At 45.0% G+C, this 27,481-nt stretch overlaps 1 protein-coding gene across 1 annotated transcript in view; it reads left to right on the top strand.

Moving 5' to 3' along the window:
* SEC16B (SEC16 homolog B, endoplasmic reticulum export factor) overlaps window positions 1-27,481 on the top strand; it is a 144,123-nt gene that overhangs the window by 74,814 nt on the left and 41,828 nt on the right. The window contains exon 21 of the mRNA XM_075287463.1: window positions 19,679-19,749. Coding sequence (XP_075143564.1) covers window positions 19,679-19,749 — 71 coding nt within the window. The remainder of the gene's footprint in view (window positions 1-19,678; window positions 19,750-27,481) is intronic.

The following is a 27,481-nucleotide window of genomic DNA, read 5'->3' as shown; positions in this document are numbered from 1 at the left end:
ATCGGCGATTGAGCAAATTTCACGATCGCGATTGGTATTGGGGTTGACTGGAAAATGATCGGAAATCGGATTTTAAATCAATCCTGAAATCTCAAGGTCAGCTGAACCCTAGAGTTAACTTGACAACTTGAAATGTCACAGATTGGTTCCCATACATGTCAGCCACTGATTTGGACAATTCTATGACTCTTGGATGTGGCTTTCACCTGACAGATCATGTTGGGGGGGGAAATGGAATGGACATGTTGACTTTTACATGACCAATGCCTTTCTTCTTAGGGATGATTAGCCACTGTCTATGGTATCTGGCATCCTAATCCCCTCTCCCTATTGGCAGCCATATATGTGTATGGAAGGGTCAGGTGGAAATTCAGCACCCATCTGCTGGTCAAGGAAAAGTCACGGAAGGCAGAGTCAAAAAGGGGTTTATGAGGTCCAGCTTTTGGCTTTCATGGGAATTGGCATACAGGTAGCAAGGGCAGCAGAGGAGCTTCAATAGAGATAATCTGTAGTAGCCTATCTGGTTCTTTTTGTTTTTTTTGCACTTCAGTTGTTACCAGGAACGCAATCTATAGCTGGCCGTCGGTGTCTGTGTCCATCAGTCACTGCATATTATAGCACCATGTCTATAGGGTGTAGGTCCAAGACAGGTGGATACCTGTGTTAGTAGATAGATGTACTATGTACAAGCAGGATATGTAGTGTCGGCCACTTCAGCCGTATAACTTACAAATCGCTAAGCAGAATTTGCGTTTTTTTCTTATATTATATTAATACGGTTTCTATTATTTACAAGGCATTAGGCATACTGTTATTTATTCCGTGAATATGTCAATGTGTTCCTCCTGATATGTAAATGTAGTGTACGCTCGTGTCTCAGAGTCTTTGCTGTTTGCATGCTATTACCTCTTACGGTCATAAAGCAATCTTTTATCTTGCCGGTGCTCCTCCATAGCGGCGGCATCGGAGAGCTGATTTTTTTCTCGCTATGTAGGATAGGACTAGACAGATTCCTCGGCCCTGATACTCATTCCTTATCTCTGAACTCATCTCCGTCAGTCACTTTCATGGCGCCGGATAACAATAGGTGGTTGCCACTAATAAGCCAATAACTTGACCCATTAAATGAGTAGAGTAGAAAATACCAGCAGGTGAGAATATCGTATTGCGCAAATGGTAGAAGTTAAACGTGCCTCCTATGGGGAGAAAATGGGCCATCATATGTAGGGAAACTTCGGATTGTCATTTATGACATATCCGGAAACATTTCTCTGCCTTCCGAGGAGACATTACAAACAGTGGTTGTCCTTTTCCGACCCAGTCCTACATTTCTCGTCTCGATTTATCCATATCATTGAAGTCACACAGAAGGGTCAGGAGGCTGCCACGTACAGGAAAGCCGGAACATTTTTATAATGTAATATTTGTCAATAGCAATTGAAGTTTTGTGTTTATCCTTTTGATACGACCGCAAACAATGGAGCAGGAAATATCTGTAGGAGAACAAAGGAATAATTATACCGCCCTGATCAGTGCATTGTACTGAGCTGTATATCCCTTAGAAAGTTAACAATTGTTGTTATTCCCATAATAGATACTTGAATACACATGAGATGTATTAGTTAATGCACAGGGCACCTGCTGAAAACAGGGGCACAATACAGCGCTTGCCATGAGACATTTTACCGTGCCCTAAATCGGATTTCGTTCCTCTATTGTTATTTGCATGTAATATTGGGTAATTTATACACATTAAAAGACTATTAAACATTAACAACATTCACTTTCAATAGATTTTGTTCAATAGTTGCTGGGCGGATGAGCTTTCTGGCAATTATCAAAGGGAGATTTGCATATTCCCCATAATCCCTTAGTGGAGCGAAAATGGCTTTGTAAGTCTCCATACAACTCCACACGGAGTGTTATTATCCACTGACCCTGGTCTAAAGTCTCTCACCCAACCAAACCAGTTTCTCTAAGCTGTGCTGATGAGATCCAACAAGATTGAAACAGCGCTGTCCACAGCTTGGATTCTGTTCCCTTTTGGAATGGATATACTGGTTTGGCAATAACACCGCATCATGTTATTAGGCTTATTGAAAAAGTCATGCATGGTGTTAAAGAGTTACAGAGGCACTATTTTCCTAATTACATCTTGGGAAACAGATTTGCATATTCCCCGAAGGAAGCCTGTCAGATTCAACATGGTGCCTGCATTCTGCAATAGGGGCTGCTCCACTAATTCTAGCTTCTGCTTCAAAGGTGTCATCATGTTCATAGGTCAAGTGAATAGGGATGAGCTGAAAAATAAGAATAGGTCATCAATATCTTCCTCAGAAAACTCCTTTAAAGGGGTATTCCCATCTCAAGGATCTTATCTATACTGGTAGCTTATGTAAATTGATGACTTTTCCTAAATATATTGCTTTAGAAATGCTGCTTTGTTTGCCTGCTATGTGAACTTATTCCTCCCATTGTTTACATGGCGTTACCTTGGAGATAGGACAAGTGCTCTGCTGCAGGACAATCAGTTCAGCTAATTGCAGTTTGCTGATAAAGCCAAGTCTGTTATCTCTTTATGTAAACACACAGATAACACTCTCTTTATGTAAACACACAGATAACGCTGAGTCTGTTCTGTACAAGAATGTGCATATTATCTGATCTGCATAAGTATTGTGATACTTCTTAGGGTTCTGTTCAGAAAGCTGGGGGTGGGGGATATAGGAAATGAGAAGAAGAGACAACAGGCAAACTGCTGAAACAGGGAGATGGGAAAACCCCTTTAAGGATTGCTGCAAGAGTTTATTGAATGTGTTAAAGTGGACCTTTCACCACCTGTACCGAATACAACTCTTTGCTCCAATGTTACCTCCGCAGTTTGGATTTTTTTTCTTTAGCCACCACCTTTCCTTAGCAATCGGTTTTGTTAGTTTCGACACAGTGATGCTCTCTACTCTCAGTGGGGTGGTTCTGGGCTCAATCAAAAAGATAGGGATTGCCCATCTGACAGCAGAAAGCATAATTATGCTAAAGCTAACAGCAATGATTGCTCAGGAATGGTGGGGGTTACAGAAAAAAATCCAAACTGCAGGTGAATCAGTGGAGCAAAGAGTTGGATTTGGTGCAGGTGGTGAAAGGTCCTCTTTAGGACATGAAATACTCCTTTGCGGCAATCCTTAAAGGGTTTTTCTAAGAATAAGATATTGATGGCCTATCTTTAGAATTGTAGATCATCCCATTTCACTTGAATGGGACTGAGCTGCAAACAGGCCATACGACCGAGGAACATAACGACACCCGTGAAGCAGAAGCAGTGCTCACCTTAGCACCACTACCACTTTGATCAGCTGATCTGTAGGGGTGCTGGGTGTTTGACTATCACTGATCTAATATTATTGACCTATCCTAAGGGTAGGTCATCAGTATTGTAGAACTAGAAAACCCTTTTACCTTGACATTTAACACAACAAAAGTCAATGAAATAGTCAAGTTAAACTTTGCCAATCTCTATACCAGTAGAAGCATTGACATGCTGCGATTTACAAAAACGTGACGGTTTTTGAAATTCCAGCGTATCTGCTATGGATATTTTTCTGCATTGTGTCCAGAATCCCATCCACTGTGCAGTTGCTGTGAAACACTGCCGTTTTTTTGTGGCGGGACACTATGTGGGGCCCTGGCCTTAAAGGGGCTCTATTACTGGGAAAAGTCATTTTTAACTAATCACATCCTTGCATAGGCTTTAGAAAGGCTATTTCACACCTACCTTTAGTATGTAGATTGCCTCAGTGGTTTCTGAATAAGTCCATTTTTATTCATATGCTAATGAGATTCCAGCCAGCACAGGAAGTTCCCAGCAGCACTCGTCTCTCCTATTATCTCCTATGTGTGTGTGCAAACAGGAAGCTGAGTCATCATCATCATCATCAGCCTGTGCATAGGAAACAATAGGAGAGGAGTGCACGATGTATTGTGCACCAGTCTAATTAGCATATGAATAAAAACAGACTTATTCAGAAACCACTGAGGCAATCTACATACTAAAGGTAAGTGTGGAATAGACTTTCTAAAGCCTATGCATGGATGTGATGAGTTAAAAATGACTTTTCTCAATGATAGAGCCCTTTTAAAATAATAACCTGAAAAAGAATGTGCTCTACTTACCGAACGTGCACGGTGGGTGGGCATTCAGGGTGTGTCTTCATCTTCATCCACGCCTCTTCTTCCTCTGATGTCCTCCGGTCCTGTCCTCCTCCGGCGCTCCCGAATGGACTTTGATAAAAAAAAAAATGAACTGGGTGCATGCGCAGTAGCCGTAGTAGAAGCCGCATGCTACTGCGCATGCACCCAGGTCATTTTTTTTTTATCAAAGTCCGTTCGCGAGCGCCGGAGGAGGACGGGACCGGAGGACATCGGAGGAAGAAGAGGCGTGGAAGAAGATGAAGACACACCCTGAATGTCTGCCCAGTGTGCACGTTCGGTAAGTAGAGCACATTATTTTTTAGGGTATTATTTTAAAACGGGGGGGGGGGTAGTTTAATATAAAATTTACGGTGCCTGAATAGCCTTTTTAAAGGCTATTCACGCATATGTGGGGCTCTATCAGCATGATTTTGCTGATAGAGCCCGTTTAAGGGGTTTACCCATGGATATAACCATACTTATATTTGTAGAGAATTAATAGTTAAACGTTTTTTTTGCAAATTTTAATTATTTAAAAATTTGGAGAATTTTAAAGATTTTTTCTAACCATCTTACTGTTGTTATTGTCTTTATAGTTTGCTAATGGATATGACCATGAATACGGGAACCTTCTATGGTCTGGGACTTGTCAGATCCCCAACCATGATTTCTTTAGTGTGTCCGTGTTATTTTCTCATACATGTAGTGTCCTCCTGATAACCAGCCATGATGTCCTTATTGTGGTCAGGTTATCTTCTCATATATGTAGTGTTATTCCTGATAACCAGCCATGATGTCCTTATTGTGGTCGGGTTATCTTCTCATACATGTAGTGTCCTCCTGATAACCAGCCATGATGTCCTTATTGTGGTCAGGTTATCTTCTCATACATGTAGTGTTCTCCTGAAAACCAGCCATGATGTCCTTATTGTGGTCGGGTTATTTTCTCATACATGTAGTGTCCTCCTGATAACCAGCCATGATGCCCTTATTGTGGTCGGGTTATCTTCTCATACATGTAGTGTTCCCTCCTGATAACCAGCCATGATGTACTTATTGTGATCGGGTTATCTTCTCATACATGTTTTGTCCTCCTGATAACCAGCCATGATGCCCTTATTGTGGTCGGGTTATCTTCTCATACATGTAGTGTCCTCCTGATAACCAGCCATGATGTCCTTATTGTGATCGGGTTATCTTCTCATACATGTAGTGTCCTCCTGATAACCAGCCATGATGCCCTTATTGTGGTCAGGTTATCTTCTCATACATGTAGTGTCCTCCTGATAACCAGCCATGATGTCCTTATTGTGGTCAGGTTATCTTCTCATACATGTAGTGTTCCCTCCTGATAGCCAGCCATGATGTCCTTATTGTGATCGGGTTATCTTCTCATACATGTAGTGTCCTCCTGATAACCAGCCATGATGTCCTTATTGTGGTCAGGTTATCTTTAGAGATGAGCGAACAGTGTTCTATCGAACTCATGTTCGATCGGATATTAGGCTGTTCGGCATGTTCGAATCGAATCGAACACCGCGTGGTAAAGTGCGCCATTACTCGATTCCCCTCCCACCTTCCCTGGCGCCTTTTTTGCTCCAATAACAGCGCTGGGTAGGTGGGACAGGAACTACGACACCGGTGACGTTGAAAAAAGTAGGCAAAACCCATTGGCTGCCGAAAACATGTGACCTCTAATTTAAAAGAACAGCGACGCCCAGCTTCGCGTCATTCTGAGCTTGCAATTCACCGAGGACGGAGGTTTCCGTCCAGCTAGCTAGGGCTTAGATTCTGGGTAGGCAGGGACAGGCTAGGATAGGAAGGAGAAGACAACCAACAGCTCTTGTAAGAGCTAAATTCCAGGGAGAAGCTTGTCAGTGTAACGTGGCACTGACGGGCTCAATCGCCGCAACCCAGCTTTCCCAGGATCCTGAATGGAATACACTGTCAGTGTATTCCCGTATACCCGATATATACCCCGATACCCGTTCCAACGGTGTGCCCCCCCACCTTCACCCCAGAAATACCCTGCAAGTCCCCTAGCAATAGAATTGGGGCTATATACACCCACAATTTTTACTACTGGTATACAGTGCCATTGTCTGACTGGGAATTCAAAGAATATATTGGGAATACAAATACCCTCATTTCTTGCTACTGCCATATAGTGCCAGTTTCTGACTGGTAATTCAAAGAATATATTGGGGTTACGTGCACCCACAATTTTTACTACTGGTATACAGTGCCATTGTCTGACTGGGAATTCAAAGAATATATTGGGAATACAAATACCCTCATTTCTTGCTACTGCCATATAGTGCCAGTTTCTGACTGGGAATTCAAAGAATATATTGTGGTTACGTGCACCCACAATTTTTACTACTGGTATACAGTGCCATTGTCTGACTGGGAATTCAAAGAGTATATTGGGAATACAAATACCCTCATTTCTTGCTACTGCCATATAGTGCCAGTTTCTGACTGGGAATTCAAAGAATATATTGGGGTTACGTGCACCCACAATTTTTACTACTGGTATACAGTGCCATTGTCTGACTGGGAATTCAAAGAATATATTGGGGTTATAAATACCCTCATTTCTTGCTACTGCCATATAGTGCCAGTTTCTGACTGGTAATTCAAAGAATATATTGGGGTTACGTGCACCCACAATTTTTACTACTGGTATACAGTGCCATTGTCTGACTGGGAATTCAAAGAGTATATTGGGAATACAAATACCCTCATTTCTTGCTACTGCCATATAGTGCCAGTGTCTGACTGGGAATTCAAAGAATATATTGGGGTTACGTGCACCCACAATTTTTACTACTGGTATACAGTGCCATTGTCTGACTGGGAATTCAAAGAATATATTGGGAATACAAATACCCTCATTTCTTGCTACTGCCATATAGTGCCAGTGTCTGACTGGGAATTCAAAGAATATATTGGGGTTACGTGCACCCACAATTTTTACTACTGGTATACAGTGCCATTGTCTGACTGGGAATTCAAAGAGTATATTGGGAATACAAATACCCTCATTTCTTGCTACTGCCATATAGTGCCAGTTTCTGACTGGGAATTCAAAGAATATATTGGGGTTACGTGCACCCACAATTTTTACTACTGGTATACAGTGCCATTGTCTGACTGGGAATTCAAAGAGTATATTGGGAATACAAATACCCTCATTTCTTGCTACTGCCATATAGTGCCAGTGTCTGACTGGGAATTCAAAGAATATATTGGGGTTACGTGCACCCACAATTTTTACTACTGGTATACAGTGCCATTGTCTGACTGGGAATTCAAAGAGTATATTGGGAATACAAATACCCTCATTTCTTGCTACTGCCATATAGTGCCAGTGTCTGACTGGGAATTCAAAGAATATATTGGGGTTACGTGCACCCACAATTTTTACTACTGGTATACAGTGCCATTGTCTGACTGGGAATTCAAAGAGTATATTGGGAATACAAATACCCTCATTTCTTGCTACTGCCATATAGTGCCAGTTTCTGACTGGGAATTCAAAGAATATATTGGGGTTACGTGCACCCACAATTTTTACTACTGGTATACAGTGCCATTGTCTGACTGGGAATTCAAAGAATATATTGGGGTTATAAATACCCTCATTTCTTGCTACTGCCATATAGTGCCAGTTTCTGACTGGTAATTCAAAGAATATATTGGGGTTACGTGCACCCACAATTTTTACTACTGGTATACAGTGCCATTGTCTGACTGGGAATTCAAAGAGTATATTGGGAATACAAATACCCTCATTTCTTGCTACTGCCATATAGTGCCAGTGTCTGACTGGGAATTCAAAGAATATATTGGGGTTACGTGCACCCACAATTTTTACTACTGGTATACAGTGCCATTGTCTGACTGGGAATTCAAAGAGTATATTGGGAATACAAATACCCTCATTTCTTGCTACTGCCATATAGTGCCAGTTTCTGACTGGGAATTCAAAGAATATATTGGGGTTACGTGCACCCACAATTTTTACTACTGGTATACAGTGCCATTGTCTGACTGGGAATTCAAAGAGTATATTGGGAATACAAATACCCTCATTTCTTGCTACTGCCATATAGTGCCAGTTTCTGACTGGGAATTCAAAGAATATATTGGGGTTACGTGCACCCACAATTTTTACTACTGGTATACAGTGCCATTGTCTGACTGGGAATTCAAAGAATATATTGGGGTTATAAATACCCTCATTTCTTGCTACTGCCATATAGTGCCAGTTTCTGACTGGGAATTCAAAGAATATATTGGGGTTACGTGCACCCACAATTTTTACTACTGGTATACAGTGCCATTGTCTGACTGGGAATTCAAAGAATATATTGGGGTTATAAATACCCTCATTTCTTGCTACTGCCATATAGTGCCAGTTTCTGACTGGTAATTCAAAGAATATATTGGGGTTACGTGCACCCACAATTTTTACTACTGGTATACAGTGCCATTGTCTGACTGGGAATTCAAAGAGTATATTGGGAATACAAATACCCTCATTTCTTGCTACTGCCATATAGTGCCAGTGTCTGACTGGGAATTCAAAGAATATATTGGGGTTACGTGCACCCACAATTTTTACTACTGGTATACAGTGCCATTGTCTGACTGGGAATTCAAAGAGTATATTGGGAATACAAATACCCTCATTTCTTGCTACTGCCATATAGTGCCAGTTTCTGACTGGGAATTCAAAGAATATATTGGGGTTACGTGCACCCACAATTTTTACTACTGGTATACAGTGCCATTGTCTGACTGGGAATTCAAAGAGTATATTGGGAATACAAATACCCTCATTTCTTGCTACTGCCATATAGTGCCAGTGTCTGACTGGGAATTCAAAGAATATATTGGGGTTACGTGCACCCACAATTTTTACTACTGGTATACAGTGACATTGTCTGACTGGGAATTCAAAGAGTATATTGGGAATACAAATACCCTCATTTCTTGCTACTGCCATATAGTGCCAGTTTCTGACTGGGAATTCAAAGAATATATTGGGGTTACGTGCACCCACAATTTTTACTACTGGTATACAGTGCCATTGTCTGACTGGGAATTCAAAGAGTATATTGGGAATACAAATACCCTCATTTCTTGCTACTGCCATATAGTGCCAGTGTCTGACTGGGAATTCAAAGAATATATTGGGGTTACGTGCACCCACAATTTTTACTACTGGTATACAGTGCCATTGTCTGACTGGGAATTCAAAGAGTATATTGGGAATACAAATACCCTCATTTCTTGCTACTGCCATATAGTGCCAGTTTCTGACTGGGAATTCAAAGAATATATTGGGGTTACGTGCACCCACAATTTTTACTACTGGTATACAGTGCCATTGTCTGACTGGGAATTCAAAGAGTATATTGGGAATACAAATACCCTCATTTCTTGCTACTGCCATATAGTGCCAGTGTCTGACTGGGAATTCAAAGAATATATTGGGGTTACGTGCACCCACAATTTTTACTACTGGTATACAGTGCCAATTTCTAACTAGGAATTCAAAATGCGCAAGGCTCCCGGAAAGGGACGTGGACGAGGCCGTGGGCGAGGTCGGGGGAATGGTTCTGGGGAGCAAGGTAGCAGTGAAGCCACAGGGCGTCCCGTGCCTACTCCTGTGGGGCAGCAAGCATTGCGCCACTCCACAGTGCCAGGGTTGCTTGCCACATTAACTAAACTGCAGGGTACAAACCTTAGTAGGCCCGAGAACCAGGAACAGGTCTTGCAATGGCTGTCAGAGAACGCTTACAGCACATTGTCCAGCAGCCAGTCAGACTCTGCCTCCTCTCCTCCTATTACCCAACAGTCTTGTCTTCCTTCCTCCCAAAATTCCGAAGCTTTACAGAACAATAACCCAAACTGTCCCTGCTCCCCAGAGCTGTTCTCCGCTCCTTTCATTGTCCCTCAACCTGCCTCTCCACGTCACGATTCCACGAACCTAACAGAGGAGCATCTGTATCCAGATGCTCAAACACTAGAGTCTCCTCCATCTCCGTTCGATTTGGTGGTGGATGACCAGCAACCCACCCTCATCGACGATGATGTGACGCAGTTGCCGTCAGGGCATCCAGTTGACCGGCGCATTGTGCGGGAGGAGGAGATGAGACAGGAGTTGGAAGAGGAAGTGGTGGATGATGAGGACACTGACCCGACCTGGACAGGGGGGATGTCAAGCGGGGAAAGTAGTGTGGATGTTGAGGCAGGTGCAGCACCAAAAAGGGTAGCTAGAGGCAGAGGCAGAGGTCAGCAGCTTAGGCGAAGCCAGGCCACACCCGGAATCTCCCAAGATGTTCCAGTTCGTACCCAGCCCCGAAAAACTCCCACCTCGAGGGCACGTTTCTCGAAGGTGTGGAGTTTTTTCAAGGAATGCGCCGAGGACAGATATAGTGTTGTCTGCACAATTTGCCTCTCGAAATTGATTAGGGGCTCTGAGAAGAGCAACCTGTCCACCACTTCAATGCGCCGTCATTTGGAATCCAAGCACTGGAATCAGTGGCAGGCAGCAACGGCAGGACAAAGGCCGACTGCCGTTCACGCCACTGCCACTGCCTCTGCCTCTGCCTCTGCCACTGCCACTGCTGACTGTGCTGGCGATGCACTCCAGAGGACGAGCCAGGACACCACTTCATCTGCCTCCGCCACTTTGTTGACTTCTACCTCATCCTCCCCTGGTCCTGTCTTATCTCCTTCTCCTGCACCATCAAAGGCACCATCAGGCGTTTCTTTACAACAACCCACCATCTCTCAGACATTGGAGCGGCGGCAGAAATACACTGCTAACCACCCACACGCGCAAGCCTTGAACGCCAACATCGCTAAACTGCTGGCCCAGGAGATGTTGGCGTTCCGGCTTGTTGAAACTCCCGCCTTCCTGGACCTGATGGCAACTGCGGCACCTCGCTATGCCGTCCCTAGCCGTCACTACTTCTCCCGGTGTGCCGTCCCCGCCTTGCACCAGCACGTGTCACTCAACATCAGGCGGGCCCTTAGTTCCGCGCTTTGCACAAAGGTCCACTTGACCACCGACGCGTGGACAAGTGCATGCGGACAGGGACGCTACATTTCACTGACGGCACACTGGGTGAATGTAGTTGAGGCTGGGACTGCTTCCCAAACTGGCCCGGTGTACCTCGTCTCCCCGCCTAACATTCCTGGCAGGGACACGAGAAGAACACCCCCCTCCTCCTCCTCCTCCTCTACCGCCTCCTCCTCCGCCACCGCCTCCTCCTCCGCCACCGCCTCCTCCTCCGCTGTTAGATTGACCCCAGCTACGAGTTGGAAACGTTGCAGCACTGGCGTTGGTAGACGTCAGCAGGCTGTGCTGAAGCTGATCAGCTTGGGGGACAGACAGCACACTGCCTCCGAGGTGAGGGATGCCCTCCTCGATGAGACGGCAATATGGTTTGAGCCGCTGCACCTGGGCCCAGGCATGGTCGTTTGTGATAACGGCCGGAACCTGGTAGCAGCTCTGGAGCTTGCCGGACTCCAACATGTTCCATGCCTGGCCCACGTCTTCAACCTAGTGGTGCAACGTTTCCTAAAGAGCTACCCCAATGTTCCAGAGCTACTGGTGAAAGTGCGGCGCATGTGCGCCCACTTTCGCAAGTCGACAGTAGCCGCTGCTAGCTTAAAATCTCTCCAGCAACGCCTGCATGTGCCACAACACCGGCTTTTGTGCGACGTCCCCACACGCTGGAACTCAACGTTTCAGATGTTGAATAGAGTGGTTGAGCAGCAGAGACCTTTGATGGAATACCAGCTACAAAACCCTAGGGTGCCACAAAGTCAGCTGCCTCAGTTTCACATCCATGAGTGGCCATGGATGAGAGACCTTTGTGACATCCTACGGGTCTTTGAGGAGTCCACAAGGAGGGTGAGCTCTGAGGATGCGATGGTGAGCCTTACAATCCCGCTCTTGTGTGTTCTGAGAGAATCCCTGATTGACATCAGGGATAACTCAGATCACACAGAGGAGTTAGGGATAGCATCCGATCCGTCACAGCTGGAGAGTAGGTCCACACATCTGTCCGCTTCACTGCGTTTAATGGAGGAGGAGGAGGAGGAGGAGGAGGAAGAAGAGTTGTCCGATGATGTGATGGTGATACAGGAGGCTTCCGGGCAACTTCGAATCGTCCCATTGTTGCAGCGCGGATGGGTAGACATGGAGGATGAGGAGGAAATGGAGATTGAACTTTCCGGTGGGGCCAGAGGAGTCATGCCAACTAACACTGTGGCAGACATGGCTGAGTTCATGTTGGGGTGCTTTACAACCGACAAGCGTATTGTCAAAATCATGGAGGACAACCAGTACTGGATCTTTGCTATCCTTGACCCCCGGTATAAAAACAACATCTCGTCTTTTATTCCGGTAGAGGGGAGGGCCAATCGCATCAATGCTTGCCACAGGCAATTGGTGCAGAATATGATGGAGATGTTTCCAGCATGTGACGTTGGCGGCAGGGAGGGCAGTTCCTCCAGTAGGCAACCAAGTTCTCACCGGTCCACACAAACGAGGGGCACACTGTCTAAGGTCTGGGACACCTTGATGGCACCCCCTCGCCAAAGTGCCGCCACGGAGGGTCCTAGTGTCACCAGGCGTGAGAAGTATAGGCGCATGTTGCGGGAATACCTTTCCGACCACAGCCCTGTCCTCTCCGACCCCTCTGCGCCCTACACGTATTGGGTGTCGAAGTTGGACCTGTGGCTTGAACTTGCCCTATATGCCTTGGAGGTGCTGTCCTGTCCTGCCGCCAGCGTCCTATCTGAGAGGGTGTTCAGTGCAGCCGGTGGCATCATCACTGACAAGCGCACCCGTCTGTCAGCTGAGAGTGCCGACCGGCTCACTTTGATAAAAATGAACCACCACTGGGTAGAGCCGTCATTTTTGTGCCCACCTGTGTAAAGCACCCCAACATGAAACTCCATGTCTGTACTCAACCTCTCCAATTCCTCCGCATCCTCATACTCATCCACCATAAGCGTTGCACAATTCTGCTAATACTAGGCTCCCTCCACCCTGATTTCCCCCAACTCTGCTGGTTAGAGGCTCCCTCCACCATGAATTTGCCCAAACTGGGCTGTTTAGAGGCTCCCTCCACCATGAATTGGTCCAAACTGGGTTTTTTAGAGGCTCCCTCCACCATGAATTTGCCCAAACTGGGCTGTTTAGAGGCTCCCTCCACCATGAATTGGTCCAAACTGGGCTGGTTAGAGGCTCCCTCCACCATGAATTTCCCAAAACTTGGCTGTTTAGAGGCTCCCTCCACCATGAATTTGCCCAAACTGGGCTGTTTAGAGGCTCCCTCCACCATTAATTGGTCCAAACTGGGCTGGTTAGAGGCTCCCTCCACCATGAATTTGCCCAAACTGGGGTGGTTAGAGGCTCCCTCCACCATTAATTGGTCCAAACTGGGCTGGTTAGAGGCTCCCTCCACCATGAATTTCCCAAAACTTGGCTGTTTAGAGGCTCCCTCCACCATTAATTGGTCCAAACTGGGCTGGTTAGAGGCTCCCTCCACCATGAATTTGCCCAAACTGGGCTGTTTAGAGGCTCCCTCCACCATTAATTGGTCCAAACTGGGCTGGTTAGAGGCTCCCTCCACCATGAATTTGCCCAAACTGGGCTGTTTAGAGGCTCCCTCCACCATGAATTGGTCCAAACTGGGGTGGTTAGAGGCTCCCTCCACCATGAATTGGTCCAAACTGGGGTGGTTAGAGGCTCCCTCCACCATTAATTGGTCCAAACTGGGCTGGTTAGAGGCTCCCTCCACAATTAATTGGTCCAAACTGGGCTAATTAGAGGCTCCCTCCACCATGAATTGGTCCAAACTGGGTTTTTTAGAGGCTCCCTCCACCATTAATTGGTCCAAACTGGGCTGGTTAGAGGCTCCCTCCACAATTAATTGGTCCAAACTGGGCTAATTAGAGGCTCCCTCCACCATGAATTGGTCCAAACTGGGTTTTTTAGAGGCTCCCTCCACCATGAATTTGCCCAAACTGGGCTGTTTAGAGGCTCCCTCCACCATGAATTGGTCCAAACTGGGCTGGTTAGAGGCTCCCTCCACCATGAATTGGTCCAAACTGGGGTGGTTAGAGGCTCCCTCCACCATTAATTGGTCCAAACTGGGCTGGTTAGAGGCTCCCTCCACCATTAATTGGTCCAAACTGGGCTGGTTAGAGGCTCCCTCCACCATGAATTTGCCCAAACTGGGGTGGTTAGAGGCTCCCTCCACCATTAATTGGTCCAAACTGGGCTGGTTAGAGGCTCCCTCCACAATTAATTGGTCCAAACTGGGCTAATTAGAGGCTCCCTCCACCATGAATTGGTCCAAACTGGGTTTTTTAGAGGCTCCCTCCACCATGAATTTGCCCAAACTGGGCTGTTTAGAGGCTCCCTCCACCATGAATTGGTCCAAACTGGGCTGGTTAGAGGCTCCCTCCACCATGAATTTCCCAAAACTTGGCTGTTTAGAGGCTCCCTCCACCATGAATTTGCCCAAACTGGGCTGTTTAGAGGCTCCCTCCACCATTAATTGGTCCAAACTGGGCTGGTTAGAGGCTCCCTCCACCATGAATTTGCCCAAACTGGGGTGGTTAGAGGCTCCCTCCACCATTAATTGGTCCAAACTGGGCTGGTTAGAGGCTCCCTCCACCATGAATTTCCCAAAACTTGGCTGTTTAGAGGCTCCCTCCACCATTAATTGGTCCAAACTGGGCTGGTTAGAGGCTCCCTCCACCATGAATTTGCCCAAACTGGGCTGTTTAGAGGCTCCCTCCACCATTAATTGGTCCAAACTGGGCTGGTTAGAGGCTCCCTCCACCATGAATTTGCCCAAACTGGGCTGTTTAGAGGCTCCCTCCACCATGAATTGGTCCAAACTGGGGTGGTTAGAGGCTCCCTCCACCATGAATTGGTCCAAACTGGGGTGGTTAGAGGCTCCCTCCACCATTAATTGGTCCAAACTGGGCTGGTTAGAGGCTCCCTCCACAATTAATTGGTCCAAACTGGGCTAATTAGAGGCTCCCTCCACCATGAATTGGTCCAAACTGGGTTTTTTAGAGGCTCCCTCCACCATTAATTGGTCCAAACTGGGCTGGTTAGAGGCTCCCTCCACAATTAATTGGTCCAAACTGGGCTAATTAGAGGCTCCCTCCACCATGAATTGGTCCAAACTGGGTTTTTTAGAGGCTCCCTCCACCATGAATTTGCCCAAACTGGGCTGTTTAGAGGCTCCCTCCACCATGAATTGGTCCAAACTGGGCTGGTTAGAGGCTCCCTCCACCATGAATTTCCCAAAACTTGGCTGTTTAGAGGCTCCCTCCACCATTAATTGGTCCAAACTGGGCTGGTTAGAGGCTCCCTCCACCATTAATTGGTCCAAACTGGGCTGGTTAGAGGCTCCCTCCACCATTAATTGGTCCAAACTGGGCTGGTTAGAGGCTCCCTCCACCATGAATTTCCCAAAACTTGGCTGTTTAGAGGCTCCCTCCACCATTAATTGGTCCAAACTGGGCTGGTTAGAGGCTCCCTCCACCATGAATTTGCCCAAACTGGGCTGTTTAGAGGCTCCCTCCACCATGAATTGGTCCAAACTGGGCTGGTTAGAGGCTCCCTCCACCATGAATTTCCCAAAACTTGGCTGTTTAGAGGCTCCCTCCACCATGAATTGGTCCAAACTGGGCTGGTTAGAGGCTCCCTCCACCATGAATTGGTCCAAACTGGGGTGGTTAGAGGCTCCCTCCACCATTAATTGGTCCAAACTGGGCTGGTTAGAGGCTCCCTCCACAATTAATTGGTCCAAACTGGGCTAATTAGAGGCTCCCTCCACCATGAATTGGTCCAAACTGGGTTTTTTAGAGGCTCCCTCCACCATGAATTTGCCCAAACTGGGCTGTTTAGAGGCTCCCTCCACCATGAATTGGTCCAAACTGGGCTGGTTAGAGGCTCCCTCCACCATGAATTTCCCAAAACTTGGCTGTTTAGAGGCTCCCTCCACCATTAATTGGTCCAAACTGGGCTGGTTAGAGGCTCCCTCCACCATTAATTGGTCCAAACTGGGCTGGTTAGAGGCTCCCTCCACCATTAATTGGTCCAAACTGGGCTGGTTAGAGGCTCCCTCCACCATTAATTGGTCCAAACTGGGCTGGTTAGAGGCTCCCTCCACCATTAATTGGTCCAAACTGGGCTGGTTAGAGGCTCCCTCCACCATGAATTTGCCCAAACTGGGGTTTTTAGAGGCTCCCTCCACCATGAATTGGTCCAAACTGGGCTGGTTAGAGGCTCCCTCCACCATGAATTTCCCAAAACTTGGCTGTTTAGAGGCTCCCTCCACCATTAATTGGTCCAAACTGGGCTGGTTAGAGGCTCCCTCCACCATGAATTGGTCCAAACTGGGGTTTTTAGAGGCTCCCTCCACCATGAATTGGTCCAAACTGGGGTTTTTAGAGTCTCCCTCCACCATGAATTGGTCCAAACTGGGGTTTTTAGAGTCTCCCTCCACCATGAATTGGTCCAAACTGGGGTTTTTAGAGGCTCCCTCCACCATGAATTTGCCCAAACTCTGCTGGTTAGAGGCTCAATCCACCCTGATTTTCAAAACAAATGTTGGTGCCAACCTCAACTTACTACAAGGGCCAAATTCACTGCTGGTGACAAGCTCTCCTCACTGCAAGTGCCAAATACACATGTTTCAAGGTGTTTTCCTACTGTCAGAGAGGTGGTATTGAGTGTGTAAAGTGTGTAGTTGTTAGGCTGTGATGTTGGGGTAATAGAGGGTCTTTGGTGTGTTAGATGCCCCCAGACATGCTTCCCCTGCTGTCCCAGTGTCATTCCAGAGGTGTTGGCATCATTTCCTGGGGTGTCATAGTGGACTTGGTGACCCTCCAGACACGGATTTGGGTTTCCCCCTTAACGAGTATCTGTTCCCCATAGACTATAATGGGGTTCGAAACCCGTTCGAACACACGAACATTGAGCGGCTGTTCGAATCGAATTTCGAACCTCGAACATTTTAGTGTTCGCTCATCTCTAGTTATCTTCTCATACATGTAGTGTCCTCCTGATAACCAGCCATGATGTCCTTATTGTGATCGGGTTATCTTCTCATACATGTAGTGTCCTCCTGATAACCAGCCATGATGCCCTTATTGTGGTTGGGTTATCTTCTCATACATGTAGTGTCCTAGTGTCCCTATCTGATAACCCGGCCACAATAAGGACATCATGGCTGAGTTTTGGAGCATAGAGGGTTCCAGCATTCATGGTCGTATCCATAGCCAACCGATCAAGATAAAAGACGTCACCACTAAGATGGCTAGAGGTAATCTATAAAACTCTGCAAAATTTATAAGTGCTTATAATTGTAAAAATGTTTCATTTAATTGTATACAGAATGAAATATGGTTATGATCAAAGGGGAAAACACATTTAAGGACAGGTCATCAGTTTTGAAAAGGTGACTACCCCCTTTAATAGTGGAATGCATCTATATTGAGAGCCCATTGATTTCACTAGGAACTGGATTATACTTAATTTCCCACTGGTATCGCTACAGAAAAATTGAACAATTGCTTGGCGGTTTTCCCGCAGATTACTGCTGATCTCTGGAGTTCCCGGCAGTAGTGATCAGCTTATCACTGGGACACCATTCTAACAAAAAAGCGTATAACGCCACACATAAGTTTTATTATTTGTCTGACCATACGCAATGCCATGTCTTTGGTGACTCTGATATGAGCTGCCCAGGGCTCAGCATGAATTATGTACAGGATATTCCAGAAGTGACAGGCTTACTGTAGTAGATAAGGTGCATGTGTGTAATGCATTTCTAGTGGAATGAGTTATCTGGGCTCTTCATGTTATACATATACTGTATATGGTTTGTATCACAAGTAGAGCAAATATTGCATTTTTACGTGTTTTTGCATTGTTTCTTCTTCTGCGCTTAAGATTGGTGGAAGCCTTGAAACCACTGTCTACAGATGGGCGTCTTATCCTTATGCCAAGCATGGGTATGTGCTAAACAGGGAAAGGGGAGTAATCTTTGGTCAGATACTGCTGTGGCTTATCTCCCTAAGAACATGCATCATGTTCTGATGTTTGTAGTCGGGGGAGTCTGGACATTTGCATTTCTACAAGTGTATTGTGCACGACATGCTGTGGTGCCCATGTTCATCTGTAATTTTACCATTAAAGGGGCTCTATCAGCAAAACCATGCTGATTGAGCCCCACATATTCGTGAATAGCCTTTAAAAAGGCTATTCAGGCACCGCTAAAGTTATATTAAACTACCCCCCCGTTTTAAAATAAAACCCTAAAAAAGAATGTGATCTACTTACGCATCGTGCACGCTGGGCGGGCATTCAGGGTGCGCCGTCTTCTTCATCCACGCCTCCTCTTCCTCCGATGTCCTCGGGGCTCGTTCTCCTCCGGCGCTCGCGAACTGACATTGATATAAAAAAAATGGCCTGGGCGCATGCGCAGTAGCCGTAGTAGAAGCTGCATGCTACTGCGCATGCGCCCAGGCCATTTTTTTATATCAATGTCAGTTCGCGAGTGCCGGAGGAGGACGGGACCCAAGGACATTGGAGGAAGAGTAGGCGTGGATGAAGAAGACGGCGCATCCTGAATGCTCGCTCAGCGTGCATGATGCGTAAGTAGATCACATCCTGTTTTAGGGTTTTATTTTAAAACGGGGGGGGGGGGGGGGGGTAGTTTAATATAACTTTAGCGGTGCCTGAATAGCCTTTTTAAAGGCTATTCACGCATATGTGGGGCTCATACAGCATAAATTTGCTGATAGAGTCCCTTTAAGGCCCGGTACACATCTGCGTTGGGGCCATCCCATGCAAGCAGCACTTTTCTCTCTGCATTTGTGCAGAAACCGAGTGGAAACCACATGGATCCCATTACAGTCTATCGGGTCCGCAGGTTTCTTTAGGTAACCACTTTTTTATGCGGATAGGTTTCCATTTGGGGGGTTCTCAAGCGGACTCTCCTAACGGAAACTCGAACACAGATGGGAACCGGGCCTGAGTCTATAAACATAGTATAAAAAATTTGGATCTCTGGTTAAGATATGACAATAAACTCATATAGAATGTTGAACCTCAATATGACAAGGTGTTAAAGGGTAGACATTTTCTTTACATTCTCCTTAATGGGTACTGTGTGCCAGAAACAGTGTTATTATCTCCAGTAGGGCACTGACTGATGTCTTGACAAAGCTCGAGTTTTGCCTACTGAAGTATGAAGGAATTCTTGGCACTAACACTTAGAACTTTGGGCACTTGACATGTTGCATTATTTTCAAGTCATAAAAAGTGAATAATTATGTAAAAATTTTAACAAAAATATTAGAATTGGAAATGAAGCTGCTTGTCTTATTTATTTTGTATCTCAACTGGTTTCTTTTTTCCCCCCCCATAAAGAAAGCTTGGAGGAGGTCTCCGATTCCCCTTCTCCGAGCAGCAGCTTCAGTAACAATGCTCTAATGATGAAGGTAAGCCAATTAACTGGAGTTCATTTCATCTTTACATTCTCTTGGAGTTGGAAAAGACCTTGTATGTCTAGTGTGTATTTCATGATTAAGAACTGAATTAATCAGCTTGGATGGACTTAAAGCAATGTTCAGAGGAACTTTAATGAAGAAAAACGCTGGTGGGAGATGCCTTTGGGTATCTACCAGTAATGGAACACAGGTCTCTAACTCTTGCTTGTAAATAGCAATGTTGCCAGGAATTCTCTATGAAATATATTCCTAGGCGAAGTCAAGTGTCTGGAGTGTTTTGGAAAAAATCCAATCGTAAACTGTAATTTAGTTCTAGACAAAGTAGCAATACCAATGAGGAACCCTACCGTTTCAGAAACGCTGGCGCACATTTATATACTTCTGTAACAGACCAGTTTCTGAAAATTAATGTTTCATCCAGGAAGAAAAGAAGATGCCATAATCAAACCAAAATAAGGATAAGACACCCATCTTCAGACTGGGGTTCTAGTCCCTCTCGAGTCAAGAGCACGGGCAACTCCAACTTGAAGTCTCCACAAAAAGATACAGCATCTAGAGATGAGCGAACACTGTTAGGATCAGCCGTTCCGAACAGCACGCTCCCATAGAAATGAATGGAAGCACCTGGCACGGCGATCGGCCGCCGGCATAGTGTACGTGCCAGGTGCTTCCATTTTTATGGGAGCGTGCTGTTCGGAATGGCTGATCCGAACAGTGTTCGCTCATCTCTAACAGCATCCACCCTAGACCTGTGTCTACTTTGTCTTGAACTAAATTACGGATCCCTCACCTAGACTAGTACGCTGCCGCCCTGCACTTATGGTTGGTAGGAACCTTTGAAACAGCTGTCAGCAGATGGGCATCTAATCCTTATGCCACGCATGGGTATGTGCTAAATAGGGAGAGTGGAGTAAACTTTGGACAGATACCTCTGTGGTTTGTCTCCTCAAGAACATGCATCAGGTTTGTTAAAGTCCAACATGTTCTTGCGTCTCTGCACTGATATTTGTAGTCGGGGGAGTGCATGGCATGTTGTAGATATGAATTTGTCCTGTGCAGATAAATCTTCCCGTGGAAGATAATGTTCAGTGAGTGCATGTACCCAAAATTATACAATACGTGAACATTGGAGGAGGACTTCACATTTCACAGTTTTGTCATGTTCCTTGGTGCATTTTAAACTGGTTGTACACATTAGGTAACTGAACGCTCTGCAAGTTGACAACTATTTTGCCCCTCCAAAAATTTGCCTTGGCTGAGCTTGCTTATGTTTTGAATGGGGAGAGGACAGAAAGTCACTGCCAGGCACTTTTTGGCACCATATTCATCTGAGAACAAAATAATCCCTTGACGTCTACTGTTGGTGTTAGACGAAAGTCAAGGGGGCCCCCACACAGATTAGGTCTTTAACCAGTCATGCCAAAATCATCATGTTTGGACAACCAGGGCTATAGCAACAGCCCAATATGGCCAACTTGCACTATAGTAAATACGGCCCTGTGGCCAACATTCAGTGTATGGCCAGAACTCAGCATATCAACCCAGCTTTGCAGTTAGGTTGGGGTCGCCTGAATCAAATGGTATGTTCCTCTTATGACTTGGACCCTCTGTTGCCAAAATGGTCCTCTATCTGTCAATATACAAAAGAACTCTTTGGAGCAACTAGAGCATTGGCATTGCTCCTTAGAGGTAAATGGTAATACCCAAACCCAAGGTGCTCGGCGATATCTTGGCAATGAGGCACCAATTCACAAGATTAAACCACTTTTTGATTCCGACTTCCCTTACCTATCTGTCTGCAGAGATGGGTTGATAGACTGAATTCTGGTGACAGATTCCCTTTAAGAGTGGGCTTTGTTATTTTAGAGATATCAGTTTATTAAACTTGAATGAATCCTATTGTCTGAAGTTTTGATGATCCATTCACACATCCGCTCACCTCTTGCTGAATGTACTGTACTTTTGTTCGCTGGAAATTATCAGGCTGAGAAGCAGAAACAATGGATGAAGGCCAAACCAGCAAACAAGAGAGGGGGTCACCGATGGGTACATATCTGTAATCTACGATTAATATAAAGGAAATTCACTCTGGTGGTGTAATAGGGAGCAAAGCATTCACATTGTGTAACCTTCAGACAAAGCAGAAGGGCACCACTAATGTGCGCTATTGTTACACTGTGTAAAACAGCCGTGACCTGGATGATTTGTTTGAGAGCAAATAAAGGAGAGCGATTCAGAGACTCAGTACTTCTAAATTAAAAAATTATAGCAAATGCGGATAAAAGTCTGTGCAAGAAGCTCAGGCCTATCCATCCGCTCCCCATTGAAAACACATGCAGGGCACAATTGATTTGAAGGCTAGGACTAAATAGTATGCGCGATAAAAAGTTGCACAAAAGTTGTGCGACTTGGCTGCGACAAACATTTTAGACCAGGCACGTTGTAGACTTGTCACCTGAGACATATCTTGAAGTCTGTGGATAAAAAGTTGCATTGAACTTGTGACCAAAATCGAACAGGCTTGGATTTTCATGCGTTAAAGTTGCATGAAGTCGCCTGTTGCAAGGTGACGCATAAAGATACATTGGAATTTTTGACACGAGACTTGTTGCTGTGTAGCCCTAGCCTAAGTGAGGGGACGTGGGAGGAATAGACATTAGCTGAATGTGAGGACCTTCTTAGGGCACTGCCGGAGTGGAAGCCAACATGACCGGGCTTGGAACAATGGAAATGGGGAATTGTAGACGTGAAAGGAGGGATGGTAAAGAGAGAGCCTGAGAAGTTTCCATCACTTCCTTGAGAATTGTGTTGAGGACATTTGCATCCCCATTCTCCTTTCCCTTATTTATTGGGTTTGTGTTGTGGGACATTGGAGAGCTTGCTATTGGGTAAGTCATTTTTGGGATAGATGTGACTGGATGAGTGGCCAGATTAGGAGGTTGTTGTCACAGCAAGTGTGGTGGGCGGAGGGGTACTCAGAGTTGGTGTGGGGACATATTGTCACTGGAGGTTGGGGGTTAACCTATAAGGCTCTGAACTCCCCAAAATTTAGTGCTGCAACGGTATTTGGTCTCACCGGATATCAGTTCTATGGATTAGGAGAAGTCCCGGTTACCCAGAAGAGCTGAATTAGTACCTCCAAGTGAGTCTTATAATGGCTTTAGGTAAGACGAGAGTTAATATAAGGCAGATATGATGTCTATGGGGACCTCCTTCTTTTGAACTAAGGTGGCAGAAAGGAATAGTTTAATAAATGGTTAAAAAGGCTTTACATTTATATAAATGTTTGTTTTTGATATTAATAAAATGGCTGCCATGGGCAATAAAATTAATTCCACTTTTATGCGAGTGTTCAGGGAACATGGAAGGAGTGGAAAATTCTCCGTTATGAACTTTTGGTTTCATCTGCCTTAAGTCTATGGCTGGCTCATGTGCTTGGCAGATTATATATAGTAGTCTTTATGGCTACTCAGCTATAGTCACTCCACTGTGTTCCTCCATATGGTCCCTAAGTATATCACCTAATACTCCATATGAAATCAGAGCCATAAATAGGGACTCTTACACATGTATGGAACTGTAATAAGGTCAAGTGCTTGTTCCAAATAGAATTTGGAACTAGACTCCATTGTTGTCTATGGTGAATTGCTATGGTAACGTTCATAGCAGAAATCAATGGGAAGCAAGTAAACCTTAAAATATACTCAAATGAAGCATCCTTTCTCTCGGTGTCTCTGCCTCTCTACAGGTCACGTTGGCACTTGTGCAGAGTCAATTGTCCTTTAGGCTCGGTCAAATTCTCAAGTGAGCTCCTTCACCAATTCCAAGGCAGGCCAAATGCTCATTGGGCTGAGAGCTTTCTCTCCTGAATTGCGCATAAACACGCTTGGCTCGGGTAAAGTGCATATGTTCTGATGTTGGTTTATCTCTCTGGGAACAAAAGCATTGGGCGTGTTGATATCCAACGCACCCAATGCTTCTCTCCCCTCACATCTGCCGTTGGAGAGAATTGGCAGGCTCCCATGCATCTAGCCCTGCCGAAGTCCCCAAGTTCAGCCAACATTCATCTATCCTGTATGACCAGCCTAACTATTTGGCTCATGGAGAGACACATAGTGGCATTGGTATTTTTGTACACCGTAGGGCATCTTCAGGTTAAGTCCCATCTGCTGCCTTAGGACATGTCTAGTAGGATATCACTTTTATCTAAAGGAATTTTCTTTTAACCAGAGGTTGACCCAAACCAGAGCAGCCCAGGCACTAATAAAGGATCTGCTGAGCTGTGTTCTCTTCCATGTTTTATTGACTGTGATTATCTAGTTAAAGGTTTTTACATTCGGCTTGTAAACTAAAGATTGTTGAGGTCAGGTCACGGTGAAAAAGAAAAGCTGTGAATGTCGATATCACAAATAAAACACTTTGAGAAAATGCTTATCCATTAATAATAATGTAAAACACAGAGACATTTACAAATGAGATGTATGAGATGTGTAATTTCCAGCACCAGATTCTTTCTCACTTGTCCCTAAGTGTTACAACAGTTTTTCTAATGGACCAGATGGCCATTTTTAGAACACATTGGCGGAATTTATCGACCCATCTATGACAGTTTTCTGGTGTAAATGGTGATAATTTGGTGCGACTTTGGTGTATGGCCCTTCCTTGTGTCAGTCCCAGTCCTGCGCCTTGTTCGTCACATCCAGTAACCATAAGCAGGGCAGAGAGCGGGCCGAGGATGCCACAGTCAACTCAAGTTACGATCACATCAGCGCCATAGTCTCCGTTGAAGATTCAGATGAAAATCGTCGGAGGAAGAAGTCCTGCACCAATTTAAAAATGATGGACACCCAACAGACCCCATTGTAGGCAATTGGGTCCACTGTTTTACCAGATCTCCTCTCCATTGCTTGGGACCCTCGATGGACCCGAACAACGTAAAGGCAACACTATTGTGAATTTATCGTCACTCCAGTTTTCTGGCATGAGATGTACATTTCCTGACTGGCTTAGATTCCTATTTGGTGTCTGGTTTACCAACAGACTGGAGCTTCTTGATAACTCAAGAGTGCCTTGCACCAATTGGCCCCTCTTACGCCAGTATTAATAAATCAGCCCCATTGTTATCAAGGTGTCTATTCACGTCTGTTTTTTGACAGTCCATTTTAAAGGAAAAATATATGTCAAAAAATAGAGCATGTCTTATCTTTGTCCATTTTCATGCCCAAGGCTCCTTGAAAATGGCTACAAGACAGATGCCAGATGGCCATGAAAAAAAGGAACTGTTTTGTCTGTTTTTCAGGGTCGCTTTATACAATGTTCATGTGAATGTCACCTTAGATTGGGTTCCCATGTAATGTCAGTGTGTTGCATGGCCGATAACACAACATGGTTATTATAAGTGTGATTTTACAGGTGAAACACTTTTTTTTATTACATGTTTCCACGGGGCCTATAATTGAATTGCAAAATTTGCGGTAGAACGTATACAATTTTGCTCACAGTGTGAAACAACTACATAGCGACTAATGATACTGTTACGACATGCAAGCTGCCTTGATCGCGCCTTCTACATGACCACATTCAGAACTGGCAACGCAACATTCGTTTTCTTAATGTTGTGCAGCACCAAGTCGTCGCATAGCTTGGGTTCGGAATAATGGACCCCCTTCTGTTAAATCAGGATTCCCTAATAGGCCATTTGTATATACTGTAGATTATGTGAAGCAGATAATACAGGTTTGGCCGCAAGGGGCAAATGTGTAGAGTATGTGAATGTGGAACTAAGACACAATGTTCAAAAATGGCCGATTTTAGTAAAGCTTGACAGGCAGTCTGAAAAGCTACCAGATTTATCACAGTGGCTGGTGCTAGATGATGAATCTGGTGTATCTGTACACTGTCTTGTCTATGTGTATACCAGTTTATAGTTGGCTTACTTTGAATCAGAATTATATTGTACAATCTCGGTGCAAATTTACTGCACCATGTCGCAGTTAAGCAATACCCCCTACTTCTTAGTATCTACACCCACATGTCTAACAAGATGAAAACTTTCATCCCAAACGCCATGCTCCAAAGATCCACTACATTACACCGGAAATGTGCCATCTTTACGCAAATGCCTATTGATAACCACAATGGTAAATTTGGACTATTGATTTCAGGGTATCTATTCCCATGTCCATGTTTTTGGTGGTCAATACCTCTATGAAAAAAATAGAACATGTCCTATTTTTGTTGGTTTTTGAGGATCCTTCAATAGAAATCTATGAGGGATCTATCACAAAGGGTCCTAGGTGGATGCTAAATGGACCCCTTTGTCCATTTTGCATGGCCATTACTCTCCACAATTGTGGGGGTATCCATTTACATGGTTTTTGTGGTGAGAACAGGACAGTTGGAGCCACTGTCTGATCCTCTTACTGGGAGCTATATGTCCCTGGCTCCAGTGCAGTGCCTGCTGATGTCGGCCATCTTCAATGACATACGGGACGTCACTTGTGCCGGGATTTGCGTCACGATGCATAAGGATGCAAGCCTCTCCCATGTCACATCAGGGACATCACAGAAGTAGGCCCGAAGCCTGCCCGGAGCCAGTAGAGGTAAGTATCAGTGTTTTTATGTTCCCTACCTCTCCTGGTCCTCCAATCATTATACTTGGGGGGGACCCCTGAGTATAATGATAGTGTTTGTGGGGTTGCAGGCCCGCGGCCTTACTTACTGATCCCAGCCACCTCCGCAGAAGGAGAAGCGACGGCGGCCGTGAGCAGGAAACAGAATCGGTAAGTAAATAGGGCCTGTAAATAGAGTAACTCCAGTAACGGCCTATTAAAAAAACACAACGGTAGCGGCTGTCGCCAGGCCCCCTAACGTCCCAGACCTTATGGCAACCGCTACCGCTGCTACCCTGGTAGTTACGCCCCTGTCTGTATGGACTTATATATATGTGCCTGTATTTATGTCTGTGTTCTCATATATATATATATATATATATATATATATATATATATATATATATATATATCTATGTGTATATGTTTGTGTTGGTGCAGCCTTGGTCAGTGGGTACTACGGTATGTAAGTAAAAAATGCCGCCTTATCTAGTTCTCTAGGGGATTAATCCATTACACATCCATTCGGAATATCCTAATGGATGTAACTGTTGTACATAGGAATGGCAAGAATTTTATTTTTCGTACAAAATAGCGGACTATGCTTGTTTGCCCGCCAAACACAATGGGACTCTGATGGAACAAGGACTCGCTTATAACATTTTTCATTGGAGAAGTTCCATTAAAATCAATAGAGATGTTAACATTTTTCTTTAAAACTGATGGGTCAAAATGAGATCGAGACAAACTCCGGTGTGAATGGGATTCTTAAAAATGTTTACTTTTACGGTGCAAAACAGGTGTCTGGATGCAACGGCGCTGTATTTAGAGGAAACAGGGAAAAGAGTGCGGCGACTGCTAATATAATTACATTACAGAGCGGTATAATAGGCAGTCAGGAAGATAGGGCAAGGCATTGAGGAAAGGTTGCAGGAGGCATCTACAAGCTCATATATTCATGATATCTGAAGGCTGAACAGTCCTTTAAAGGGATATCAATGACTAATTACTCGTACGTAGCTATAGAAATATGGATAATAACGAGATCACAAGGATACGCGCAGAAATGTGTTATGGGAATCATTTTACTAGCAAACTTCCATCTAACAAAA

The sequence above is a fragment of the Leptodactylus fuscus genome, chromosome 9 (assembly GCF_031893055.1).
Source record: "Leptodactylus fuscus isolate aLepFus1 chromosome 9, aLepFus1.hap2, whole genome shotgun sequence".
Taxonomy (NCBI): Eukaryota; Metazoa; Chordata; class Amphibia; order Anura; family Leptodactylidae; genus Leptodactylus; species Leptodactylus fuscus.
This window is presented reverse-complemented; position numbering and strand designations above follow the sequence as displayed.